The 21,345-nt window shown below is 48.3% G+C and overlaps 1 protein-coding gene across 8 annotated transcripts in view; it reads left to right on the forward strand.

Annotated features, from left to right (window-relative positions):
• Positions 1–21,345, forward strand: part of MYO9A (myosin IXA) — a 164,555-nt gene that overhangs the window by 23,579 nt on the left and 119,631 nt on the right. For 7 of the 8 annotated variants that reach the window (XM_071568065.1, XM_071568070.1, XM_071568072.1 and 4 more), the window contains exon 2: positions 9,074–9,995. In XM_071568065.1, the coding sequence (XP_071424166.1) occupies positions 9,153–9,995 (843 nt within the window). In that variant the 5' untranslated portion in view covers positions 9,074–9,152. Of the gene's footprint in view, positions 1–6,289; positions 6,349–9,073; positions 9,996–21,345 lie in introns of all 8 variants that reach the window. The other variant, XM_071568066.1, reaches the window with a different exon arrangement.

The following is a 21,345-nucleotide window of genomic DNA, read 5'->3' on the forward strand; positions in this document are numbered from 1 at the left end:
GAAGAGTAACAAGGCTGGAGAAGGGACTGGAGCACAAGTGCTGTGGGGAGAGGCTGAGGGAGCTGGGGGTGTTTAGCCTGGAGAAGAGGAGGCTCAGAGGTGACCTCAGCACTGTCTGGAACTGCCTGAAGGGAAGTTCTAGCCAGGTGGGGGTTGGTCTCTTCTCCCAGGCACTCAGCAATAGGACAAGGGGGCACGATGGGCTCAAGCTCTGCCAGGGGAAATTGAAGTTGGAGATGAGAAAAACCTTCTTTGCAGAGAGAGTGCTCAGGCATTGGAATGGGCTGCCCAGAGAGGGGGTGGATTCCCCATCCCTGGAGGTTTTTAAGGTGAGCTTGGCCGTGGCACTGAGTGCCATGATCTGGTAAAGGGACTGGAGTTAGAGCAAGGGTTGGACTTGATGATCTCGGAGGTCTTTTCCAACCCAATCCATTCTATAGTTCTATTCTATGGTTGTATAAGTAGGAAATGGAGCTGAAACCTGGGCAGTCAGTTGTTTAACTCTTGTTCATTAACAAGGGAGCTCTACCTAAAATAGTAGAGAAAGGGGTTTGGGTGCTGCCCAGGCAGGGATTGTTCATTCTGAGCCTGAGCAGCCTCAGCTTGAGCAGGATCTGCCCTGTCAGGAGGGACGTTGGGATCATCTTGGCAGAAGAGGAAGCTCACGGGTTTGTGTTGGTGCATTGCAGGTGATAGTTCTTGGGAAATGCAATAAAATCAGGAACACTGGAAAATTCGATTTGGAGTGGATTGTTTGCCAAGAAGAGTTTTCTGTGAGGCTTTAAAACATCCCTTCCTCGCTATTGGTCACGGTCCAGAATCCTCTGTAAAGTGAGGGGAGGGAGAACATCAGCACCACATTATTCCATCTTCTGGTGCTGTTACACTTCAATTCCACTTTGCTCCTAAGCTGCATTATCTTCTTCAAAGGAACTTCAAAGCTTTAAGACCACAGGAAAAATATCTGAAATTATTAATTACTACTTGACCCAGTATTCAAAAATAGCACCGTGACATTCAGTTACATAAATTGTCCCTAATTCTGTGTTTTCAGGGAAATACAGCACAGGAATCCCGATTTCCAGAGTGATTTGATGTTTGTTTTGCTGTGTCCATGGGCTTCACGAGCAGCAAGGCTGAGGAATGTTGATTTCTCCTGGCTTGTGCTGGAAGTGGGATGAGTTTCCCAGGGAAGGAGACTCCAAGCTGAGGATCTGCTGGAGGACACAATTCTCCAACCCCATGAGATCCTTTGAGATGGATTTATATAGTGACAAATACCAGTGTATCAATATATAGAGTTGATATATATCAGTATATGTATGTCAATACTTAAAATACTCTGCCATTCCATCATGACTATGAGACATAATTTCTTGATGATAACATATAAAAATAACTTTTTTTTTCACGAGCTGTCCTTTATTTCTGCTATCTTTGGAATCTTTCGAGCGTTTAGGTGCCAGTGTTTGTGCATCTTTGGTGCTTCTGGGAGGACAAGGACCTTTTTGCTCAGCTGTTATTGCAAGTGTGGTGCTTGTTGGAGCTCTGAGTGGTCCTGGAGTGCTGCCTCATCCTGCAACGGGCTCCTGTTTGGGTGCAACAGGCTTCTCTCCCACAGGGCTGGATTGGGGGAGAAGGATCCCTCCACTTCCCCAGGTTTGTTCTCTGGAGCTCCTCTAGGATAGAAGCACCTTGTCCCTAACACTGGTGTAATTCCTAAGCTCTCAAAAAGGGATTTTCTGCAGCTATTTTGGGGCTGGGAGATTCTCCTCAGTGAGAATTCCTTTAGTTCTTGGCAGTGTCTCTCTGCCCTTACACTTCTTACCCTTCATTTGTAACAGGCTCAAAAAGACTTGTAGTGGCAGCACTGCTGGTTTTCAGGCTCCAAGCAGGGAAGTTTGGGCTTCAAAGGAAAATATAAAAGGTGCTTGGTGAGGTGAGAGGCTGATGCTGAGTCCCCATGCAGTTCCTGCAGCCTTTTCTCTGTGTATGGGCTCTGCCCTGCGCTGCATCCATGTGGGATTTGACAGGGATCTGTGTTTTGGGATCAACTCCAGGTTTGTTTCCAGTTGGCTTTCCAGAGGCTCAACTGCTCTGTGTACACCTGTAAGAAGCAAATCCAGCGGGTCAGGTGGGAAATCTGCTCCTCTGGCTGCTCAGGGAGCAGAGATGCTGTGTTGGTGAGGGAGGCTCTGCCCAGTGCTCGAGCCCAGAGTTTATCTTGGAAAGCCTGGAGGTGCTGGGAGTGGGATTCACTTTGTGTTTGGGACAGCATTGTCCCACCTCTGGCCAGTCACTATTCCATTAGTCATGAGAAGCGGCAAAACAACCTACAGCAAGGATTTGTCCCCCAGAAGTGTCCAAACACTCGGGATACACCAGACTCTTCCTGAGCTTCTGGCTTTTTGCTGGTCCCTGCCATTCCATTGGCTGTTCCCATTGGCCACCCAGGGAGTGTGGGAGCAGCAAATCCAGCGACAGCCATCCTTGCAGCTGAGACAGGATCCAGCAATTCCCTTTGGGTTTTTTAAATTTCATTTGTTATGTTACTATTTCTTTAGTTTCTGGCAAAAAAAGCGTAGGGAGCAGCTGGAGGACCCCATTTGTGGGGACACATTTTGGGAGGACAGCAGTGCTTTCCAAAGTCAAGAGGCAGTGACTCACATTGGGAGCTCAAGAAAGAGGAACAATCTGGGGCAAGATTTTCCTGGTACTGCTTCTTTGGGTCTCCCAGCTCCACACAGAGATGCTGAGGTGGAAGATGGGAATCACTTCTCCCATGCAGTTGCCTCAGTCAAGACCTCCCCAACCCTTCCTGCAGTCCCTTGGTTTAATTTTCATTTTATTGACCCTAGTCCATGTCTTTGGGGGCATCCCAGGAATCCTGCAGGGAAGAGCTGCGGTCGCTGCTGAGCCCAGATTTCCTCGGGCGCTGATTCATCCCCTGCACAGAAGGTTCTTTGACCTCAAGGGAAGAGTGAGTGGTCATGTTGTTATCCACATCCTAATTCAGTTCCTCTTCATCAGAAACATTTGTAACATCTTCTAGGAGCATCTCCTTTCACAACAGCTTTTCTTGTAGTTCTTTTTTTCAGTTGGGTGTTTTTTCTTCCCATTTCCATTTTGCCTCAGCTGAAGGGTCTGGTAAAAGCTGAGAGGATTCCACAGGAGATGCCTCAGCAAGAGCGTGATGAATGTGTAACATCATCCTCACCCATCCTCTGGCTCTGGAGGAGAGGAGCACTGAGTGTCAGACCACAGGAGAACATCCAAACCTCAGGACACAGGGTGATTGCAGGATCTGGGAGGGATTATCATCTACTGAGGTGCTTTTTGTATCCATGGACTGCTTAAGATCAAGACATGTTGGATTAAATTGTGGCTGAACAGAGCCCATCTCTGAAAGAGAAGAAGAAGAAGCACCTCAGTGCCCAGCAAGGGGCTCCCAAGCGACAAACTGAAACTCAGGTGTCATCCTGCACTCTGGAAGGGAAGAGACCAGGAGCTGGTAAGAGTTGCTTAAAGTGCTGAATACAAGTGAAAAATATAAGGAAAAACCATCCTGATGGCACCTGACTATTTTTTTCAAGCTGTTCAGCTCAGGAGCAATACAGGAAATGCTTCCAACCTTTTTTGGTTCCAGTGTGGGCAACTGTACATCTCTGGGAATGATTTGCATGGTTTGAGCTGTGGATTCACAGCTTCCTCTGTGTTCTGGGAACCCCCCTCAGAAGCTGAGCAGCTCTGGCTGTACAGGCATTGTCCCCTTCTGCCAGAGACAGGGTGGTTGTCACAGGCCAAGTGGGGCTTCTCCTTTCACTATGACTCCTGATAAAACAGCCAGAACCCAGTTTATGAACCCAGCTTGTACTGGGGACATCAGATAAGTTTAACTCCAAAATCATTTGGGTTTGCAGCACTGAAGTGGCACCAAATTTCTAAGTTCACCCACATTTGCCTTGAACTTGTAGCAAGACAAAGCAGATTCAGCAAGGGAGAAGAATTTCTTGGTTAAGGAATTAGGACCAAATGGAATATTTTAAGGGGAGAGGAAAGAAGGCACTGAAGCACTGAGAGGTGTGGTTGGGATGTTGCTGCCATGGCCTGGGTGTCCTCAGTGGGTGGGTTGGTGCCTCTGGGGGTTGGTTTTGGCTCTGTCTTGGCACCATCACGTCAGATCCAGCAGGGACTTGTGTTCTGCTGAGCCTCCACTGCTGTGTCTCCACTTCTGCTTTCATTTTCTGTTCTAATTTAAGTTGTCTCAGTGCTCTGGCATCTTCCTCAGGTTCCTCATCCCAAATAAACTGCTTTGAAATTCAACCAGAAGACCTTTCTTCTGTATATGGACCATCCTGGAGTGCTGATAGGGATTTTAGTTCCCCATCCAAGCTTATCATCCCTTTTGGAGCAGTAACTTTGAATTACTATTACAAACATGGTTTAAGATGTCCCTGCTCAATGCAGGAGGGTTGGACCAGATGCCCCTCATGGGTCTCTTCCCACCCAACCATTCCATGGTCACTGTAATGCTTACAGATGCCACTGTTCCTGCATTAGGGCTTTCATTCTTTTGGGCAAAACTGAATTTATAGAAATTTTGCACCTCCTGCTTTCCCTGCACCAATGAAATCTGTGTTTTGGGTACCAGCACCTCCTGCACTTGCACAGGATGTTCTTTGAGTTGGGCCCAGGGCGATGATGAAGTGACCAGTGATGTTCCTCTCCCATCAGCAAAGAGTGGGGAGAGAAAACCACGGCGAGCAGGGAAGAGAAATGATGAAAGCAGAAGGTTCTCTAGGTGCTGAAATGACCTGACAGTGAACCTGTGCAGTGATAACCGGGGTGCTGAGCTGCTCCCTGCATATTCCACCTCTCTGGGCTGTGGTGGCAACCACAGACGTGTCACCCTTGATGTCCCCAGGGTGTTATTTCGGGGACCAGCAGCACGAAGCTCTTTGCTGCTGCAGGAAAAAGTCCAGAGAGCTCTTGTGCCGATGGATTCAGAACAATCAGGGAGGTGTGTTTGGAGTGGCTGTTTCTCTGACAGATTTTTTGTCTATATCTGGAATTTCTTCCCCACGTGGTTGGTGTGTTGTGACATGCTGATGATGGATAAATCCAGGCTGTCTTGAGGGAACCAAACCTGTTGTGTTTGCCTGAGGTTGGGAATGGGGAGAAACTCTCTATTTTTGCAGTCCCTCGTTGGGTTATGGGATGTTACAATAAACCCAGTGAACTTTGCTTCCAGAGTTGCCCCTTTCGCAGCCTCAGCGCTGACACTGATCTCTGTTTTTTTTCCAAATCATTCAATATTTGGCAAACTCTGGCTGTGATTCCAGGCTTCAGCTGTCACAGGTTATTTATGCCGGGTATGGATGTTTCCAGCCCTCAGTTTATCTTGGATTTTTGCCACGTGTTGCTCACGGTGAAAGTGAAAATACTGAGATTGGGCTTTGTGAATGTGTGTTCGACGTGGTCAACTCGTAAAAGTTCACACAGAATGGAAAAATCAGCCACTATTTGTAAGTTATGGGGCTGCACAAAACCTAATTAACAATTAAAGTGTTAGTCTTCTTCTGTCAACCTGCTGCCAGTCAGATGATTGTTGTCATTTTTATCAGGGCCTCTGAGCTCCTTGAAATACTCATTTATTTTGGTTTGTAGGAGGACACAAGGCCTGATTTGTTACTGTATTTGGAGATCCTGCTTTTTACAGTGCCAGGGGAATTATGGTGGTGGAGTAAAAATGAGCAAAATCAGCATTCAGGGTTAATTTGAGTAAGAATCTTCATTCAAACATAGGAAGTGGAAAAGCATATAGAGAATATTAAGCTGAAAGGATATGATGGGAGGATTGGAGCCAGGCTGGGAGGGCTGGGGGTGTTTGCCTGGAGAAGAGAAACTCCAGGGAGACCTGAGAGCCCCTTCCAGAGCCTAAAGGGGCTCCAGGAGAGCTGGAGAGGGGCTTGGGACAAGGGATGGAGGAACAGGCCAAGGGGGAATGGCTTTAAACTGCCAGAGGGCAGAGTTAGATGGGATATTGGGAAGGAATTTGTTGGGTGTGAGGGTGGGCAGGCCCTGGCACAGGTTGGGCAGAGAAGCTGTGGCTGCCCCATCCCTGGGAGTGTCCAAGGCCAGGCTGGATGGGGCTTGGAGCAACCTGGGATAGTGAAAGGTGTCCCTGCCAGTGGCAGGAAGGGACTGGATGGGCTTTAAGGTCCCTTCCAGCTCAAACCATTCCATGATTTTATATTGACTTAAAATGCCATAAATGTTTCTTTCACAGGCATGTGAGTCCATAAATTTTTGGCCAGAGCGTTCCCAGGAGTTTGCAATACACAAAAGGTAAAAAGGACTGACATGGGGCAGCATTTTTATGTGTTCCCATTTAAATGTAAACACCAGCCACGAGAAAGCCCTTTAATTAAAGCAGTGCAGAGAGTCATGGGTGGCAAAATACAAACTCTGTGTCATTCTTTTCGTGTCACTGTTTATTTTTTGATGTCCAAGCACAAAAATATTAATAATTTTTAAAGTGTATAGTGGTTAATATGACAGCCTGCTTGGGCAGCTGTGATTTAGGAGAGCCTTTCTCCCTGCCATAGGCTAATTACCTAATTACACATCTCTCATTAGGATGTTTTCTCTGAAATACTTCAGGAAAGCTGAGTGTGTGCAGGAGGTGTTGGTGCTGAGCAGGGCCGGGCTCGTGTGCAGCAGTGGTTGGGAGACCACAAGTAATTAACTTCATTAACGTTGTTTTGACCTCACCCAGTACCCCGAGCCACGTGTGGGGTTGTTACCAGTAAACCTTGTGGTCCCTCTGGGGTTTATAAGACTCGAATTGACACCCCTTTGCTGCCTGACCTCACCAAATTTGTTAGTCATTAGTGGCAGCTTCTGATGTGCAAGTGCTTTTGTGGGGGGAATTTGGCTCCTCTTCATTCCTGGCCTTGCTGGGGCTTTCAGCGTCTCCAGGGGGTTCACGCTTGGCTCGTGATCCTGCTGGATTCCAGTTGTTTGGATGCAGAAGGCACAGCTGTTTGCTGTTACACCGATTCCATGCAGAATAAGCATCTCCAGAGGTGCAGGAAAGCGTTTGGGTGGGTGGGGTGGAGAGTCCTGATGCTTTACAGCGTATTTATGGAGCGTGCAGGGGGCAGGAGGGAGGAGGGAAGGTCAGTTTGCTGAAGGTAACCAACTTATAGCCCTGTTTGCACCTCTCACCTGAGTCTTGGACACGCTCTGAGAACACCAATAAAAATAGCCAGCCCTCCTGGCCTCAGCTTTGAAGTCAAATCTCAGTGAGGACTTACAGAGCTTAAGTTTGCTGGGCTTTTTTTTCCCCATTCTCGAGGAAAATCTTTGGAGCCGCAGAGCTCCACAAAGCAGGGCCAGCCCAGCACTTGGCTGACATCATCCCCACTGCATCTGTGCCTGTAGTAAAGCCATAGGAAAGCAGCTGGAATGCTTCCCAGAGCATAATGTATGTCCTGCTCCCGAGCAACGCGCCGTGAGCGCCTGCCAGATGGATTTCACTGGGACACATCCAGTGCTCGGCTTTGAGCAGCGCGTGGCTGGGGATAATAAACTCCATGAAATATTGGAGAGGCAGACAATGCAGCAGAAAATTGTGCTGCTCGTTTGAGAGCCTCAGAAATGAGACACAGCTCCAAATCCCGGCCTTGGAGTGGGTGAGGAGGATGAGGGTGGCTATGCTTGGACTGAAGGCCCTGGATCTGGGAGCCTGGGGAGCAGCACAAGGACAGGGCAGCGAGTGAAGTGCTTCTTCTGAGTCTTCTTCCCAATAATGAGTATCTGGAGTTGCCTGAGATCAGCTCAGTTGTTTAAAACTTGGTTGTAATAATGCCAAGGTCATGGGTTCAATCCACTGTGTGGGCCACTGACTTAAGAGTTGGACTCCATGATCCTTGTGGGTCCCTTCCAACTCAGAATATTCTGTGATTCTAAACCTGTTGTGGGTTTTGACCTCATGTTTTTTGACGCTCCTTGAGTGTTTTGTTGCTGCCATGAGGGAACTGTCACAGTCATGAGGTCCTGCTCCAATGGGGCAGCGCTCAACAAAAAGCTCAGTATTAGGACAAGTTTAACCTTAGGATGTGCATCACTTATCTGTATTGAGTCACCTGCCCAGATCCTGGCTCTGAGGGTCCTGCATTTCTCCACAGTTCCCTTTTTGCTTTATATGGAATAACTTACCATCTCCCAGGGCAGTTTGGAGTTTGTCAGAACCAACTGATGGAGAGCTGAGGACCATTAACTCTGGATTTACTTTCATTTGGGGCTGCTGGGGGGGGGGCCTGTCATGTTCTTGTAGTGTTGAAGTTTGAGAAATCTGCTGCTCATTTGGTGTTTCAGCACTGGAGGTTCATGTTCTGGGGGTTTTAAGCAGTACAAGAGAATGAAAAATTGTGACTGTATGAGAGAGGTGGCTGTAATATTTCATACCTGGTGTCAGATATGGACTCCTCTGTAAAAGGGGGACTTGCTAGGGGGAAAGTGCTGCTGTTTGAATTCTTACAGGTTCAAAATCTCCTAGACAGGAAGAAAAAGGAGTTTATCTACCCCTCAACAGCACAGGACCATGGAAAAATTATCTGGGGCAAGGGCCAGGTCCACAGAGGAAGGTGATGGTCATTTTATCTCAGAGCTAAAATTTGAGGGTGCTGTGCCACACACCCATGGGATTGGTTCAACAGGACATCTGATGTTTGCTTTACAGAGTGCAGGACACTGAAAATCGAAGGGTCTTTTTGAATCCTTAATGCTTCTGTTTCAGGCAAAATCAGCAAAAGCTTGAGGTGCTGTGGGACTTGCGTGTGAGTAGAGGGGAGCCTGTGCTGAGGGCAGTGTTTGGGTGTAAATACCTTCATTTCTTTGGAGTGGGGAAACCCTGCTCTCCTTCCTTATGTCGGTTGGGAATCATCCTTTGCTTTCTTTGAGGCGATTGGCATCATGACTTGAGTTGCTCTGTTGCATCTCCTGGTGCACATTGATGTTTTCTCAAGGTGCTGAACCACCCAACCTCTTTTTGTTTTGCCCTTTTCAGCACTGCTGACATGATGACCTGACAAGACGCAGGGCGGTCCTGACTATGCGGCGCAGGAACTGATGGGACAGGATCCAATATGAGTGTGAATGATGTTGGAGGCAGACGACGCTTCGAGGAGAGCGAGTACACGCTGCACATCTACCCCGGGAGCATCGCAGAGGGCACCATCTACTGCCCCATCGCCGCCCGCAAGACCTCCACGGCCGCCGAGGTCATCGAGGCCCTCATCAACAAGCTCCAGCTGGAGAAGACAAAATGCTACGTGCTGGCCGAGGTGAAGGAGTTTGGAGGGGAGGAATGGATCCTGAACCCCACGGACTGCCCGGTGCAGCGCATGATGCTGTGGCCGCGCATGGCGCTGGAGAACCGCATCAGTGGCGAGGATTATCGCTTCCTGCTGCGGGAGAAGAACCTGGACGGCTCCATCCACTACGGGAGCCTCCAGTCGTGGCTGCGGGTGACGGAGGAGCGGCGCCGGATGGTGGAGCGGGGCTTCCTCCCGCAGCCCCCGCAGAAGGACTACGACGACCTGTGCGGGCTGCCCGACCTGAACGAGAAAACGCTCCTGGAGAACCTCAGGAACCGCTTCAAGCAGGAGAAGATCTACACCTACGTGGGCAGCATCCTCATCGTTATCAACCCCTTCAAGTTCCTACCTATTTATAACCCCAAGTATGTCAAGATGTACGACAACCACCAGCTGGGCAAGCTGGAGCCCCACATCTACGCCGTGGCAGACGTGGCGTACCACGCCATGCTCCAGCGCAGGAAGAACCAGTGCATCGTGATCTCGGGAGAGAGCGGCTCGGGCAAGACACAGAGCACCAACTTCCTGATTCATCACCTCACTGCCCTCAGCCAGAAGGGATTTGCCAGCGGAGTAGAACAGATTATTCTTGGAGCTGGCCCAGTGCTTGAGGTAAGATGGAAACAACAGGAGCGTGGAAATGTTTGAACAGTGGAAAAGACCAAACTCAAGTAGCTGGGGTTTGTTATGCCACTGCTCTGGGATTATCTGCTCTATGCTGATAGCACAGTTCCAACAGCATTAGCAGTGGGAGAAGGTTGTGTTTCTGCCTATAGGATCCTGCCTGCTTCCAAAAAAAAGAGGAAAAACGGGACAGCAAGTGGCTTTCTGCCAGACTTATCAATGGTTGGTTTTCACTCAGGCATTTCTTAATGCTGGTGATGTCTCAGTGTGAAAATGAGAAGTGTTGGTAGCCATTCCTCACAGGAATTGCAAAGAGGATTCATTGCACACAGTGTTTTGGTGAGGTTGTGTTTATGGAGTCTCTGCACTCATCCCCTCCATCCCTTCCCCAGCTCAATAGTAACTTTTATAGTCAGAATTAGAATTTCCAATTATTAATGCCTGATTTGGCTGGTGCAACTGGTTCCTTTAGGAGGACTTTTCCTGCATGTTAGAGGTGAGATGAACGGGGCCCTCAGCTTGCAGATCTGAAGCTCTGAAGAGGGATGCAAATCTTCATTAGTTAATTTGCCTTGAGTTTGCCTTGTAACTCTCTGAGATGGTTTTCCTTGGGATTGCTTTGCTTGTTGAAGAGTTTTATTGGTTAAAGCCCATCTGCACATGGGTGACCTGGATCAGCCTCAGCCCTGCCACGGTGCTTGGAAGGTGCAGGGAGGTGATTTGGTGGCTGAATCCTTTTCTCTTAAAATAAGTGGCTTTGACTAAAGTAGAGTGAAACCCACAGATTTGGGGACATCTGTTTTGTATTTTGAAAGGGGTTTTTTGGCAGCTGTAGACAGAGGTGTCTATATTTACATGTCTATAGACATATATGTCTTCATATGTCTCTATCCCATTACTGAGTCTGAGGACTTGGATCAGCATCAACTGCCAGCAGAAAACTGGGAATCAGAGGAAGGGCTGGTGCTCATGGGTGTCTCGGCTAAGGATGAGCAAACAGCTTCAGCTGGCAAAGCCAGCAGGATTTTATTCCTGTTTTCACATAGGGTGGAATGGGCTGAGCCAATTTAATCTGGAGTGAGAGGAGGATTGTGTTTGTTTGAGATGGGATTTGCCCTGAGAAGCGGCAAAGCCACTAAAAGGGAAGGTGCAGAGATTGAAAAGGGAGTGAATTTGGGGCAGTCTGTAGGAAGCTGTGTGTTAATTCTTTGGAAGCACACAGGCAAGAGGACCCCCTGTCCTTGCACTCACAGCGCTTCTCCTCTGTGTCCAAGAGACTGTGGAACTGTTTCTTCCTGGAGTCAATGAGAAAATATCAGAGCAACCATTTAATGGTGTCTGTAATTAATGGTGGTTACTGTGGTGACCTGAGGAGGTGACCACATTAATTGAAGAAAACCGGTATGAAAACCATTGCATTCCACCTGCAGTCCTGTTATTCCACCTACAGTCCTGTTGTTTCTTTGAAACACTTCTGTGGTGGTTGGATTTTGGTTTGCTCCTTGAGGCGTCATGTTGGACCAAGGTCAATTTATTGTTCCCTTTCACAGTATCAGAGGGAACATCTCTGTCTAGTGGAGATGGAGATCCAGGAAGGAGAAGGTGGAAGGAAGTTTGGAGAATTGTTTTTATCTCAGGTTCCACTTTTCTCAGGGATAGGTTGTCCACGTCCTTGGCTCTTGGGTGAAGAGTGGCAGCACAAATGATTCACTGGTAACGCTGCTTTGGAGGTGGCCACTCACTCCTTCTGTTCACAGGAGGAATCACAGGGTGGTCTGGGTTGGAAGGACCTTAAAGCTCCTCCCATTCCACCCCCTGCCATGGCAGGGACACCTTCCACTATCCCAGGTTGCTCCAAGCCCTCTCCAACCTGGCCTTGGACACTTCCAGGGATGGGGCAGCCACAGCTTCTCTGCCCAACCTGTGCCAGGGCCTGCCCACCCTCACAGGAAAGAATTTCTTCCTAATTTTTCATCCTCTTTTCCTTTAAAAAAAGCACCTTTGTAGTTTCTCCTCTTGATTCCCTTCCCACTGGACAGGGTTGCTCCAAGCCCCCAGGTGGTGGGTTGGTGTGTTGGGATGAGGTGGAGGGCAGGGATGCACTGTGTGCACTCACCCACTCAGCCTCTTTGCTTTCCTGTCGCAAGATCTGCAGCTGTTTTTAAGGAAAAAAAAGTCTGACTCCTGTCTGCTCTCTTTTTGCTGTTGGAACAGCAGTTTGCATTCCTTTGCTCTGGCAGCTGGACGGCTGCTGTGGTGCTGCTGCTGCTTCCAGGGCTCTTGGAGAAAGTGAGGGCAATCCAGAATTCCTTCTGCTCTGCCAGCACCATCCCAGAGAGTCCCAAATCAGCCAGGCTGGAAGATGAAGTGGACATACTTCTGTTTTTCCTTGCCGTCCTAGAATTCCCTAAGAAAGGGCTCTTCAGAGCAGAGCTTTGGGTTGTGTTACCCTGCAAACCATTTGCAGATCTGACCTTTTGATTTGGGGTTGAAATTTTTTACTTCTCTGGAAGCTTGGAAGCCAAACTTGTGTATTGCAATGTTTTTCCCTCTTTTCCTTCGTTCTCCTCCTCTCCTCCAGACACCTTCTGCGATCCCTTTGCTTTTCTTCTGCCTATTTAAGGTTTTAAATTATGTTCAGCTCAGCTTTGGCTTTCAGGAGGCAGCGACATCTTTGAGCTGCAACTCCTGATTTAGGGAATGGAGCAACTCAGAGCTCACTTGGACCTGTTAATCTCTTTCCCTGCTTGCAAAGTGTCTCCAGCAGGACAAGAACCTCCTGTTCCTGGGAATGCCGTTGCCGCTGTGCTCGCACGGAAGCAGAGCAAAATTAAGATTGGTTTATTACTTACTGCAGCTTTGCTGTTTTCTTAATGTGCCTTTTTTGAACAGCTTCAGGCTATTGTTTGGGATTTTTTTTTTCCGTGAGATTCCTGTGAACCTTTTCCAAATGGGACTTTTGGGGATGGCTGTCAAGACAAGCTGTTACAGCTCTCTAAACATCACCCAGAAGATGCACGTGGTTTGATGTGTTTCCTGAGACCAAGTGTGTCATTTTGAAGTCCATTTGATGTAAATTCTATGGATTCTCTTTTTCCTATACTGAGATTTAATAGGAGTGTTTTTTAGTGGTACTCCTTGGAATGGAGCACCATGGTTGGCATGGTGGATATGGTTGCAATATGCTTTTTTTTGCTATAAATTATATTATGAAATATTTACTTATATATATATATTTATCATAAATTATATTCCTTAAACATCACACTTATTTTTCCAGTAACAAAGTTCCTATTGGCTTAAAAATAGTACTTTACTTTCTCTTTTTCCTCTCCTTCCCCCCATTTTCTGCAAAACCCGTTTTTGCCTGTAGGAACTTGCTTTTCCAGCAGGGTGTCTGTAGAGCTGAGCTTACCAAAACTTTCCACTCCGGCTCTTTGGGTTCAAGGATGAGCTTGTCAAATTCCTCTGTTTTCTGGAGTTACCCGAGAAAGAGCTGCATGTGCTGCAATTCCATTTGGTTTCTGATCCGCTCCCAATACTTGTGAGGAAAACTTCCTTCTGCTCAGCTTGATCTATCAGGATCCCAGAGTGTGTCCCTCCAATGCCACGTAGGGCGTTGAGATTTCACTTCGATGCCAATCTTGATTGACATTGAGGAAGTGTGATGGTCACACAAATCCTTTATTCCAACTGCTCTTCTTTTTGGAGAGGGGAATAGAAGGATCTTCCCTTGAGGGAACAGCCTCAAGCTGTGCCAGGGGAAGGGCAGGTTGGATATTGGGGGAAATTCCTTCACACTGGCAGAGATGTGGATGCCCATCCCTGGAAATGTTCAGGGTCAGGTTGGAGAGGTTGAACATCCTGATCTAGTGGAAGGTGTCCCTGCCCCTGGCAGGGTGATTGAACAAGAGGACCTTTGAAGGTCCCTTCCAGTCCAAAGGATTCCATGATGCAACCAATGCTGTCCTGGAGAACTGTGGTTTAGCCACAGGGATATTTTACTCTATAAGGAGGGAATTCGTTGAAATTACTTAGGACAGTGTTTGAAGACCGTTTTTTTTCTTTAATCAGATTAACTGGAAACATCCAGACAAACTTTATACTGGAATCCCAGCTGTTTTCCTAGACTGTAACCCTTCAGGGTGGGATGTGGATGTGCCCCCTGCACTGATCCATTGTGAGCATCCCCCTCCATCCCCCTGGACCACGCTTCAGCTTTCCTGGGAATCTCAATACAAGTTCATTTATTACATCTAGCTAATATTGTTTTCCAATTCTCAGAAGAAATGCTGAAGTAGGAAACTTCTTCCTGGCTCAGCTGTGCCCAAAGGTCTCTGGGCAGGTATCAGGTGAGCCTTGATGTAAAGAATTGTTTTGTCCTGGTTGTTTTATCATCCGTCCCTTTTCCAGCGTCTCGTTTGTCCCGGGGGTGCAGCCATGGCAGCTCTACATGCTGAGCATGTTCTCTGAGCCACTGTTTATTTACCTCTTTAAATATCCCACTGGTGATCCCCCAGTTGCTTTAAGGACAACATAAAATATCCCAAAGCCACATTCCTGGGAGAGGCCGAGGGAGCTGCCCAGCCCTTTGTGGCTGACGTGCTTCTGCAGCATCTCTGCCGGGAAAAATTGGGAATTGATTGCTTGGATTGCTTTGGAAAAATGGCAGTGAGTTTTCTGTAGAGACAGCACTGCTCTTTGCATTCCCAGGGGATGGTGGTTTGCACAGGAACCTTGGGAACGGCAGCTGGAATTGCTTTTGGATTTCTGGAGTGATATTGCACAACCTGCGTGTGGGGAAGTCGGGGCTGCAGCCTGAGGGTCCAGAGCTCCAGAAGCCCTGATTTGTTCTTATTTCTTCAATCCTGATTATGGGCTTGGTAGAGCAGAATGCAGGCAGCACCTCCAAGGGCTGGAATGTTGTTTCCTAGGCCGTTGCGGCCGTGCCCAGCCTCTCCCAGCTGAATCCAGCTCTGGCAGCAGCAGCTGGAGCTCCGGCCCCGGAGAGGTGGCAGCGGGAACAGCCCCGCACTGCCGGGATTGCTGGGGATGCTGCTGAATGTTTCCAGAGCCAGACAAAGAGCCATTGAGAGGAGGTAAAAAAATCAATTAACTGGAAGGGTCAGGCGTGTCCTGGACTTCCAGTGCATTCCAGTGGCACTGGGCAACACGGAGATGCCAAGGCTCCATGTGCAGCTCCCTCTTCTGCTTCTCCCAGGCAGGTAGGGCCAGCTCCATCGGCAGATCCCACCCCCTGAATTCCTCTGGAGCCGGGAGAAGGGAATGCTCTCTTCATATAGGAATGATGGTGCTGTTGGCTGTGAGAAAAAGACATTTGCAAAGAGACCATATTCATATTTTCACCTGGAACAGCATTAAAGGGCTGTAAACTTTGAGTGTATCCCCTTTTTTTCCCTATTCCTGCTTGAAGCAGCATTAATAGGAGATAAAATTTCAGTGTATTCACATTTTTACCCCCTACTTGGAACGGTATTAATGGGAGGGAACCAAATTCCATTAAAATGGCCTTTACAAAACAAATAGATTCTCTGACTCAGTCACAACGTTCCGTTTCCAATACACTGATTTTTTAAGTAATGAGGTTGTATCCTGTGGCTGGGGAAGTTTTACATCCAAAGGAATGGATTTGTATGAAGGGGAGAGGGAAGATTTATTCCTCTGCTCATTACTCCCTTTTGATTCTTTTTAGCCTCTAATATATCCAGTTCTCCTCGCTCCCCTGTTGGAGTTTGGGGCAGGTGTTAATGCAACAGCCAGGAGTTTCTCCCGTTTTATTCTTCCCTCCCAGTGCCTGGAAAGGTTCGAGAGGGAGCTTATCCAGCTGATGCCTAATGTGGGAAGAATTCATGCAGGCAGTGACACAAAGGGCTCCCACAGCACCAAGTGCTTTTCCCCAGTGCCTGCAGAATGCTGTTATTCTTCAGCTGGGGAGATTTGACACTTCCAGGCTCTGTATCAAACAGCGACTTGTTCATCCCTTTCTCTGACGCTGAATTATTCAATATTTTCCCTTCAGACTCTCCCTGCCACAGCCAGATGGGCCGTATCAGTGGCTGAGTTTAATACTATTATTATTTTTCATTATTTGCTGTCTTCAGCAAATATTTCTTTGCTCCAAAGTCCAGAGTGTTTCGCTTGAATGGCAGGAATTGTTCTTTCTTCCCTGAGATGGGGTTGTTATTAAGGCAGGTTTCCATGAAGCTGCTTTTTCTCCACCCTTAAGAATTAGCAGCTATTTTGTTTCCAGGAGGGAACTGCTAAATAAACCCTGCCCTTGCTGGGTGGAGCACTCACCTTGGGGGGCATCCAGACTTTACAGCCCCCTAAATATCAGGATCTCTGGATATCCAGGCTATAAATATTGGTGTATCTCTACCATCTAATCCTGGCTCTGACCCACAGGGACCATGTGTTCATGCAAACCCAGATGATGCTCAGCATTATGTACTATTAGAGAACACCATTTGTAAGTATCTTTCTCTGTCCTGTTGCCGCAGTGTATTTTTTACTTGGGTTTATAGTCATCTTTTTTGGCAACACTTGAATGTCAAGGTGCACGTTGAATCAGCCATGAGGGAAGGGCTGACTTTCTGAAACCTTATTTTTTATTCTCTCTATTTATCAAATAGTGTAATTACAATGCAGCCCTCTGATAAATAATGTTTTTGATCAGAGGTCATGCTGTTACTGTGCAGTAAGGCTTCCATGAGGACTTAATAACCCAGACAAGGACTTTTTATCCCTAATGTTAATACAGCACCGTGTTTTTCTAGTCACGGAATGAGAAGTTAATGCCATAGCAGGGATTGTGTTTCTTTTCCTCCCTCCCTCCTCCCAGTCAAAATACGGATTTTTTTTGGTTTTCAGGACCATTAACTGAGACCCTTTTGACTTTTTTCGTGGCTGGGGAGCCTGTATCAGATTAGACGTGCTGGGGGGGTGCCAGGTGGGTGCTGGGGGGGTGCCAGGTGGGTGCTGTGCTGCAGCCCTTGGTGGAGAACAGAAGGGCCTCTGAGAACAAGGAGCCTTTGTGGGACAGGGACTACACCCGGCTCTGGCGGTGGCACTTGGCAAATTGGGGATTTTTAACGGTTCCTGGTGTCCCTGTGGCTTTTCCAGGCACGAACTGTGAGTGCTGTCCCTGAACACCTCTGGGCAGAGCGTTGGGGTTTGTTGCCCCAGGAGCAAAGCCCTCTCTTGGCTGCTCCATGACAAGGTGTCAGTGGCTTGTTGAGCTTCAGAATTGGAACAAATTGTTTCCCAAAGCAGCAAATTAAATTTTCTGACTCTGTCCTCCGTGTTGTCAAGTGGGAGAGGTGCCCCCTCTGTATTTATAACACAGAAATTTCTATTTGTAACACAAAAATTGTTGTTGTCACTTATTTTATACAGTGGAGAGACAGAGAGAATGTGGTTAGTTATGGAAGGGACTATGGTGGGTCATGTGGTCCCACCTCCCTGCTCAAGCCATGTCACTCCAGAGCACAGGATTGTGTCCAGATGGTTCTGGAATATCTCCCATGATGAAGACTCCACACCCTCTCTGGCCTCTGTTCAGTGCTCGGTCACTGCACAGGGAAGAAATTCTTCCTTGTGTTCAGGTGGAACTTCTGGGTGTCACTTCCTGCCCGTTCCTCCTGTCCCATTGCTGGGCCCCCGAGCAGAGCCTGGTCCATCCTCAGACACTGCTGGGGTTCCCTCTCAGTGTCTGCTCTGGAGGCTGAACAGCCCCAGCTCCCTCAGCCTTTCCTGGCCACAGAGATGCTCCAGTCCCTTCAACATCTCTGCAGCCTCTCCTGGACCTGCTCCAGGAGCTCCATGCCCCTCCTGCCCTGAGGAGCCCAGAACTGGACACAGCACCCCAGCTGTGCCTCACAGGGCTGAGCAGAGGGGCAGGATCCCCTCCCTGACCTGCTGGCAATGCTCTTCCCGATGCACCCCTGGGTCCCACTGCCCTCCTTGGCCTCCAGGGCACACTGCTGGTCAGGAACAGCCTGGTGTCCACCAGGATCCCCAGGTCCTTCTCCACCGAGCTGCTTCCCAGCAGGTCATCCTCAGCATGAGGTGATTCCTCCCCAGGCGCAGGACCTGCATTTGCCCTTGGGGAAGTTCAGACAGTTCTGTGAGCCTGGACAGTGGCTGGAAAGTGACCCAACAGCAAAGGACATAGAGGTGCTGGTTGACAGTAGCTGAACATGAACCTAGGTGGCCAAAAAGGCCAGTGGCACCTGGCCTGGATCAGGAACAGTGTGGTGGCAGCAGGACCAGGGCAGTGACTGTCCCCTGTACTGGGCTCTAGTGAGGCCAAACCTCGAGTGCTGTGTCCATTTCTGGGCCCCTCAGTTCAGGAGGGACATTGAGGGGCTGGAGCAGGGCCAGAGAAGGGAATGGAGCTTGGTAAGAGTCTGGAGCACCAGGTGTGGCTGAGGGTGCTGTGGGGGCTCAGCCTGCAGAAAAGGAGGGTCAGGGGGGACCTTCTTGCTCTCTGCAACTCCCTGGCAGGAGGGGGAGCCAGGAGGGATGTCGGGCTGTGCTCCAGGGAACGAGAGATAGGAAAGAGATCATTGCCTTAAGCTGTGCCAGGGGAGGTTCAGGATGGACATCAGGAAGAATTTCTTCGTAGGAGGAGCAATTAGACATTGGAAGGTGCTGCCCAGGGAGGTGGTGGAGTAACTGTCCCTGGAGGTGTTTAAGGAAAGCCTGAACATGCCATGGTCTGGTTGACATGGTGGTGTTGGGTCAAAGGTTGGACTCAATGATCCCAGAGGTGTTTTCCAACTCATTGATTCTCTGATTCTGTGGTAACTGCAGCCCTGCAGTGCTGCCAAGTCTACCTCTCATTTCCCACCTCTGCTACAGCATTTTCTTTGTGTTCCCACGTCTAACAGGTATAAAAAACTTTACCCAAGTTCCTCCTGCTTTGACCCAATGTCTTTGCCAAATTCAACAGGAATCCATCAAAAGGAGTGAGGCAATCAGGGAGGCAGAGCTGCCCCGACTGGTTCACCCTCTGAGGTTAAATATTCTATAGAGCTGAGTTAAAGCTCAGCAGAGGGTGGTGGAACTGCCCTCCCCCAGCCCACGTTGCACAAGCCTGGTGGAGCTCATGGCAGCTGCTCAGCGTTGGCAAATAAAATCATTGTTTGCCGTGTTTGCCGAAAGGATCCGCCTTAACGGCAGCACCGGACTGGGACTCGCTTTTCTTGGCTTAATTAAGATGGATGAGGGATAAACGTCCTGCCAGACAGTTGAGCCTGTGGTTTTGTCACAGGGATTGGGGATTTGGGCTCTCAGGGCAGAGGGAAGCTGAAAGGACAGACTGAACTTGGAGACTTTGCAGCAGTGAGGGTGTTTTGCAGGTTATTGATTTTTGAGACATATAAAGCATAAACCCAAATTATGTTCATTTTGCATCAGTGTGAGCAACAAAAGTTTTCTCTGACAGGGTGGTTGGTGTCCCCCCATCGCTGTTTGCTCCTGGGAAGCCTTGTGCTGTTGGGAAGCACCGCCTGTGTTGTAGGAAAGAGCCCTGGAGAGCGAGACTCTCCTGCTTTGCCCACGGGGATGGCAAAGGATCCATCTCATCCCATCCCTGCCAGCACGTTGGGCAGGGGGAGGCTCCCCTGCCAGCCCCACCACTTGCAGGCATCTGGAGCTCAGGGATCTCTGGTTTTTATTTGGGAGAAAAATCCTGGCCTTGGAGGGTGAGCAAAGGAGAATGAAACCACATGGATGAAATGGGCACATCCAAGAGACAGGCAAAATGTTTATACTTTAATCTGCTTTATCATAGAGGAAATTGGATTTTTCTGGGAGAAATGACTGGTTTGGGGAGCAAAGGTTTGGTGTGGTGGGTCCGGTGGGAGCTGAATCCCAAATACTTATTGCTGGAGCACTTTCCAAAGCAGAGCAGATCTAATCTCTCCAGGTCTCAGCAAAGCATCTGACATGTTTGGAGAAGAAACAAGAAAGAAATAAAGGGAGAAAGAAAAGAAAAGGAGATAAAGCAGAGTTAATAAGGTGAAGTCTTTTTTTTGAGGAATTGCTGCTTTCTCAGAATTCTCTAATACAGGCTGGAAGGTGTGAGGGGTAGTGCTGAGTCTCCTGTAGAAATTCAGTTGAGGATTTTCTTGTACCTTACAAAAATCTCTGTGAAATTGAATTATCCTTTAATTTAGGAGATTGTCCTGAAGAGTAGAAAATTCTGTAGTTTTTTTGTCCTCTGAACCAACTCTGAGGTTGTCTGCTTAGGACAAACTTCTTTACAAGGCTTGTATCCATGTCTTCATGCAAAGGGAACTTTGCACACTTTGGGAATCCTCCTGTGTGGTTTGGTTTAGGGCTCTGCAGAGCGTGGAGCTGGAAGCGTTGGAGTGTCCCGGGCTCCGGCGCGATGCTCGAGGAATGCGTGTGAGTTATGAGGCTGAACTCAGCCTTTCTGGGCCAGAGTGTTCCTGCTATTTGGAGGCCTCTGCAGCAGAGGCAGCTTTGCCAGCAGCCCATAAATTTGAGCCAGGCCTTTTTACCTTAGTCAGGGAATTCAAGCTGAGCTTTCGTTAGGCCGGGCTTGGCGTGCTCTGATCCCGGCACTGCCAGGCCCAGCCCAGGGATTGCTGCCGGTCTGGGTTGTCTCTGCTTGGGCTGTCACATTCCCGATCCCTCCATTCCCACTGTGCCGTGTTATTCCTGCAGCTGTTATAGGGAGAGGTGGATGTGGACAGTCAGCCTGGAAAAACCTCTCTGCTTGCTGTGGGCACTGAGATCATAGAATGATAGAATGGATTGGGTTGGAAAAGACCTCTGAGATCATCCAGTCCAACCCTTGGTCCAACTCCAGTCCCTTTACCAGATCATGGCACTCAGTGCCACGGCCAAGCTCAGCTGAAAAACCTCCAGGGATGGGGAATCCACCCCCTCTCTGGGCAGCCCATTCCAATGCCTGAGCACTCTCTCTGCAAAGAATTTTTTTCTGATATCCAACTTCAATGGCACCGGGATGTGCATTCCAGGGAAAATGGTACTGAGGGGTTCGGTTTAATTCCTGCAAGGAGCAGCCAGAGGAAAATGTGGGGTGGGGTGAGTTTTGGGATGTTTCTTACTCAAGAACACACAGAAATGGGCATTACAAGGGGGTGATGATGATAATAACAATAAAATTATAATAACAACAACTATAACAATACTTAATAATAAAATTATTGACAAAATAATTAATAATAATAATAATACACAGAAATCTGCATCACAGGTGTCATATCAAAGTCCAAAATAGTGAGCATCTTATATTAATAATAATATCTCCTTTAATAATAAT

This window comes from Pithys albifrons, chromosome 13 (assembly GCF_047495875.1).
Source record: "Pithys albifrons albifrons isolate INPA30051 chromosome 13, PitAlb_v1, whole genome shotgun sequence".
In the NCBI taxonomy this organism is placed as follows: domain Eukaryota; kingdom Metazoa; phylum Chordata; class Aves; order Passeriformes; family Thamnophilidae; genus Pithys; species Pithys albifrons.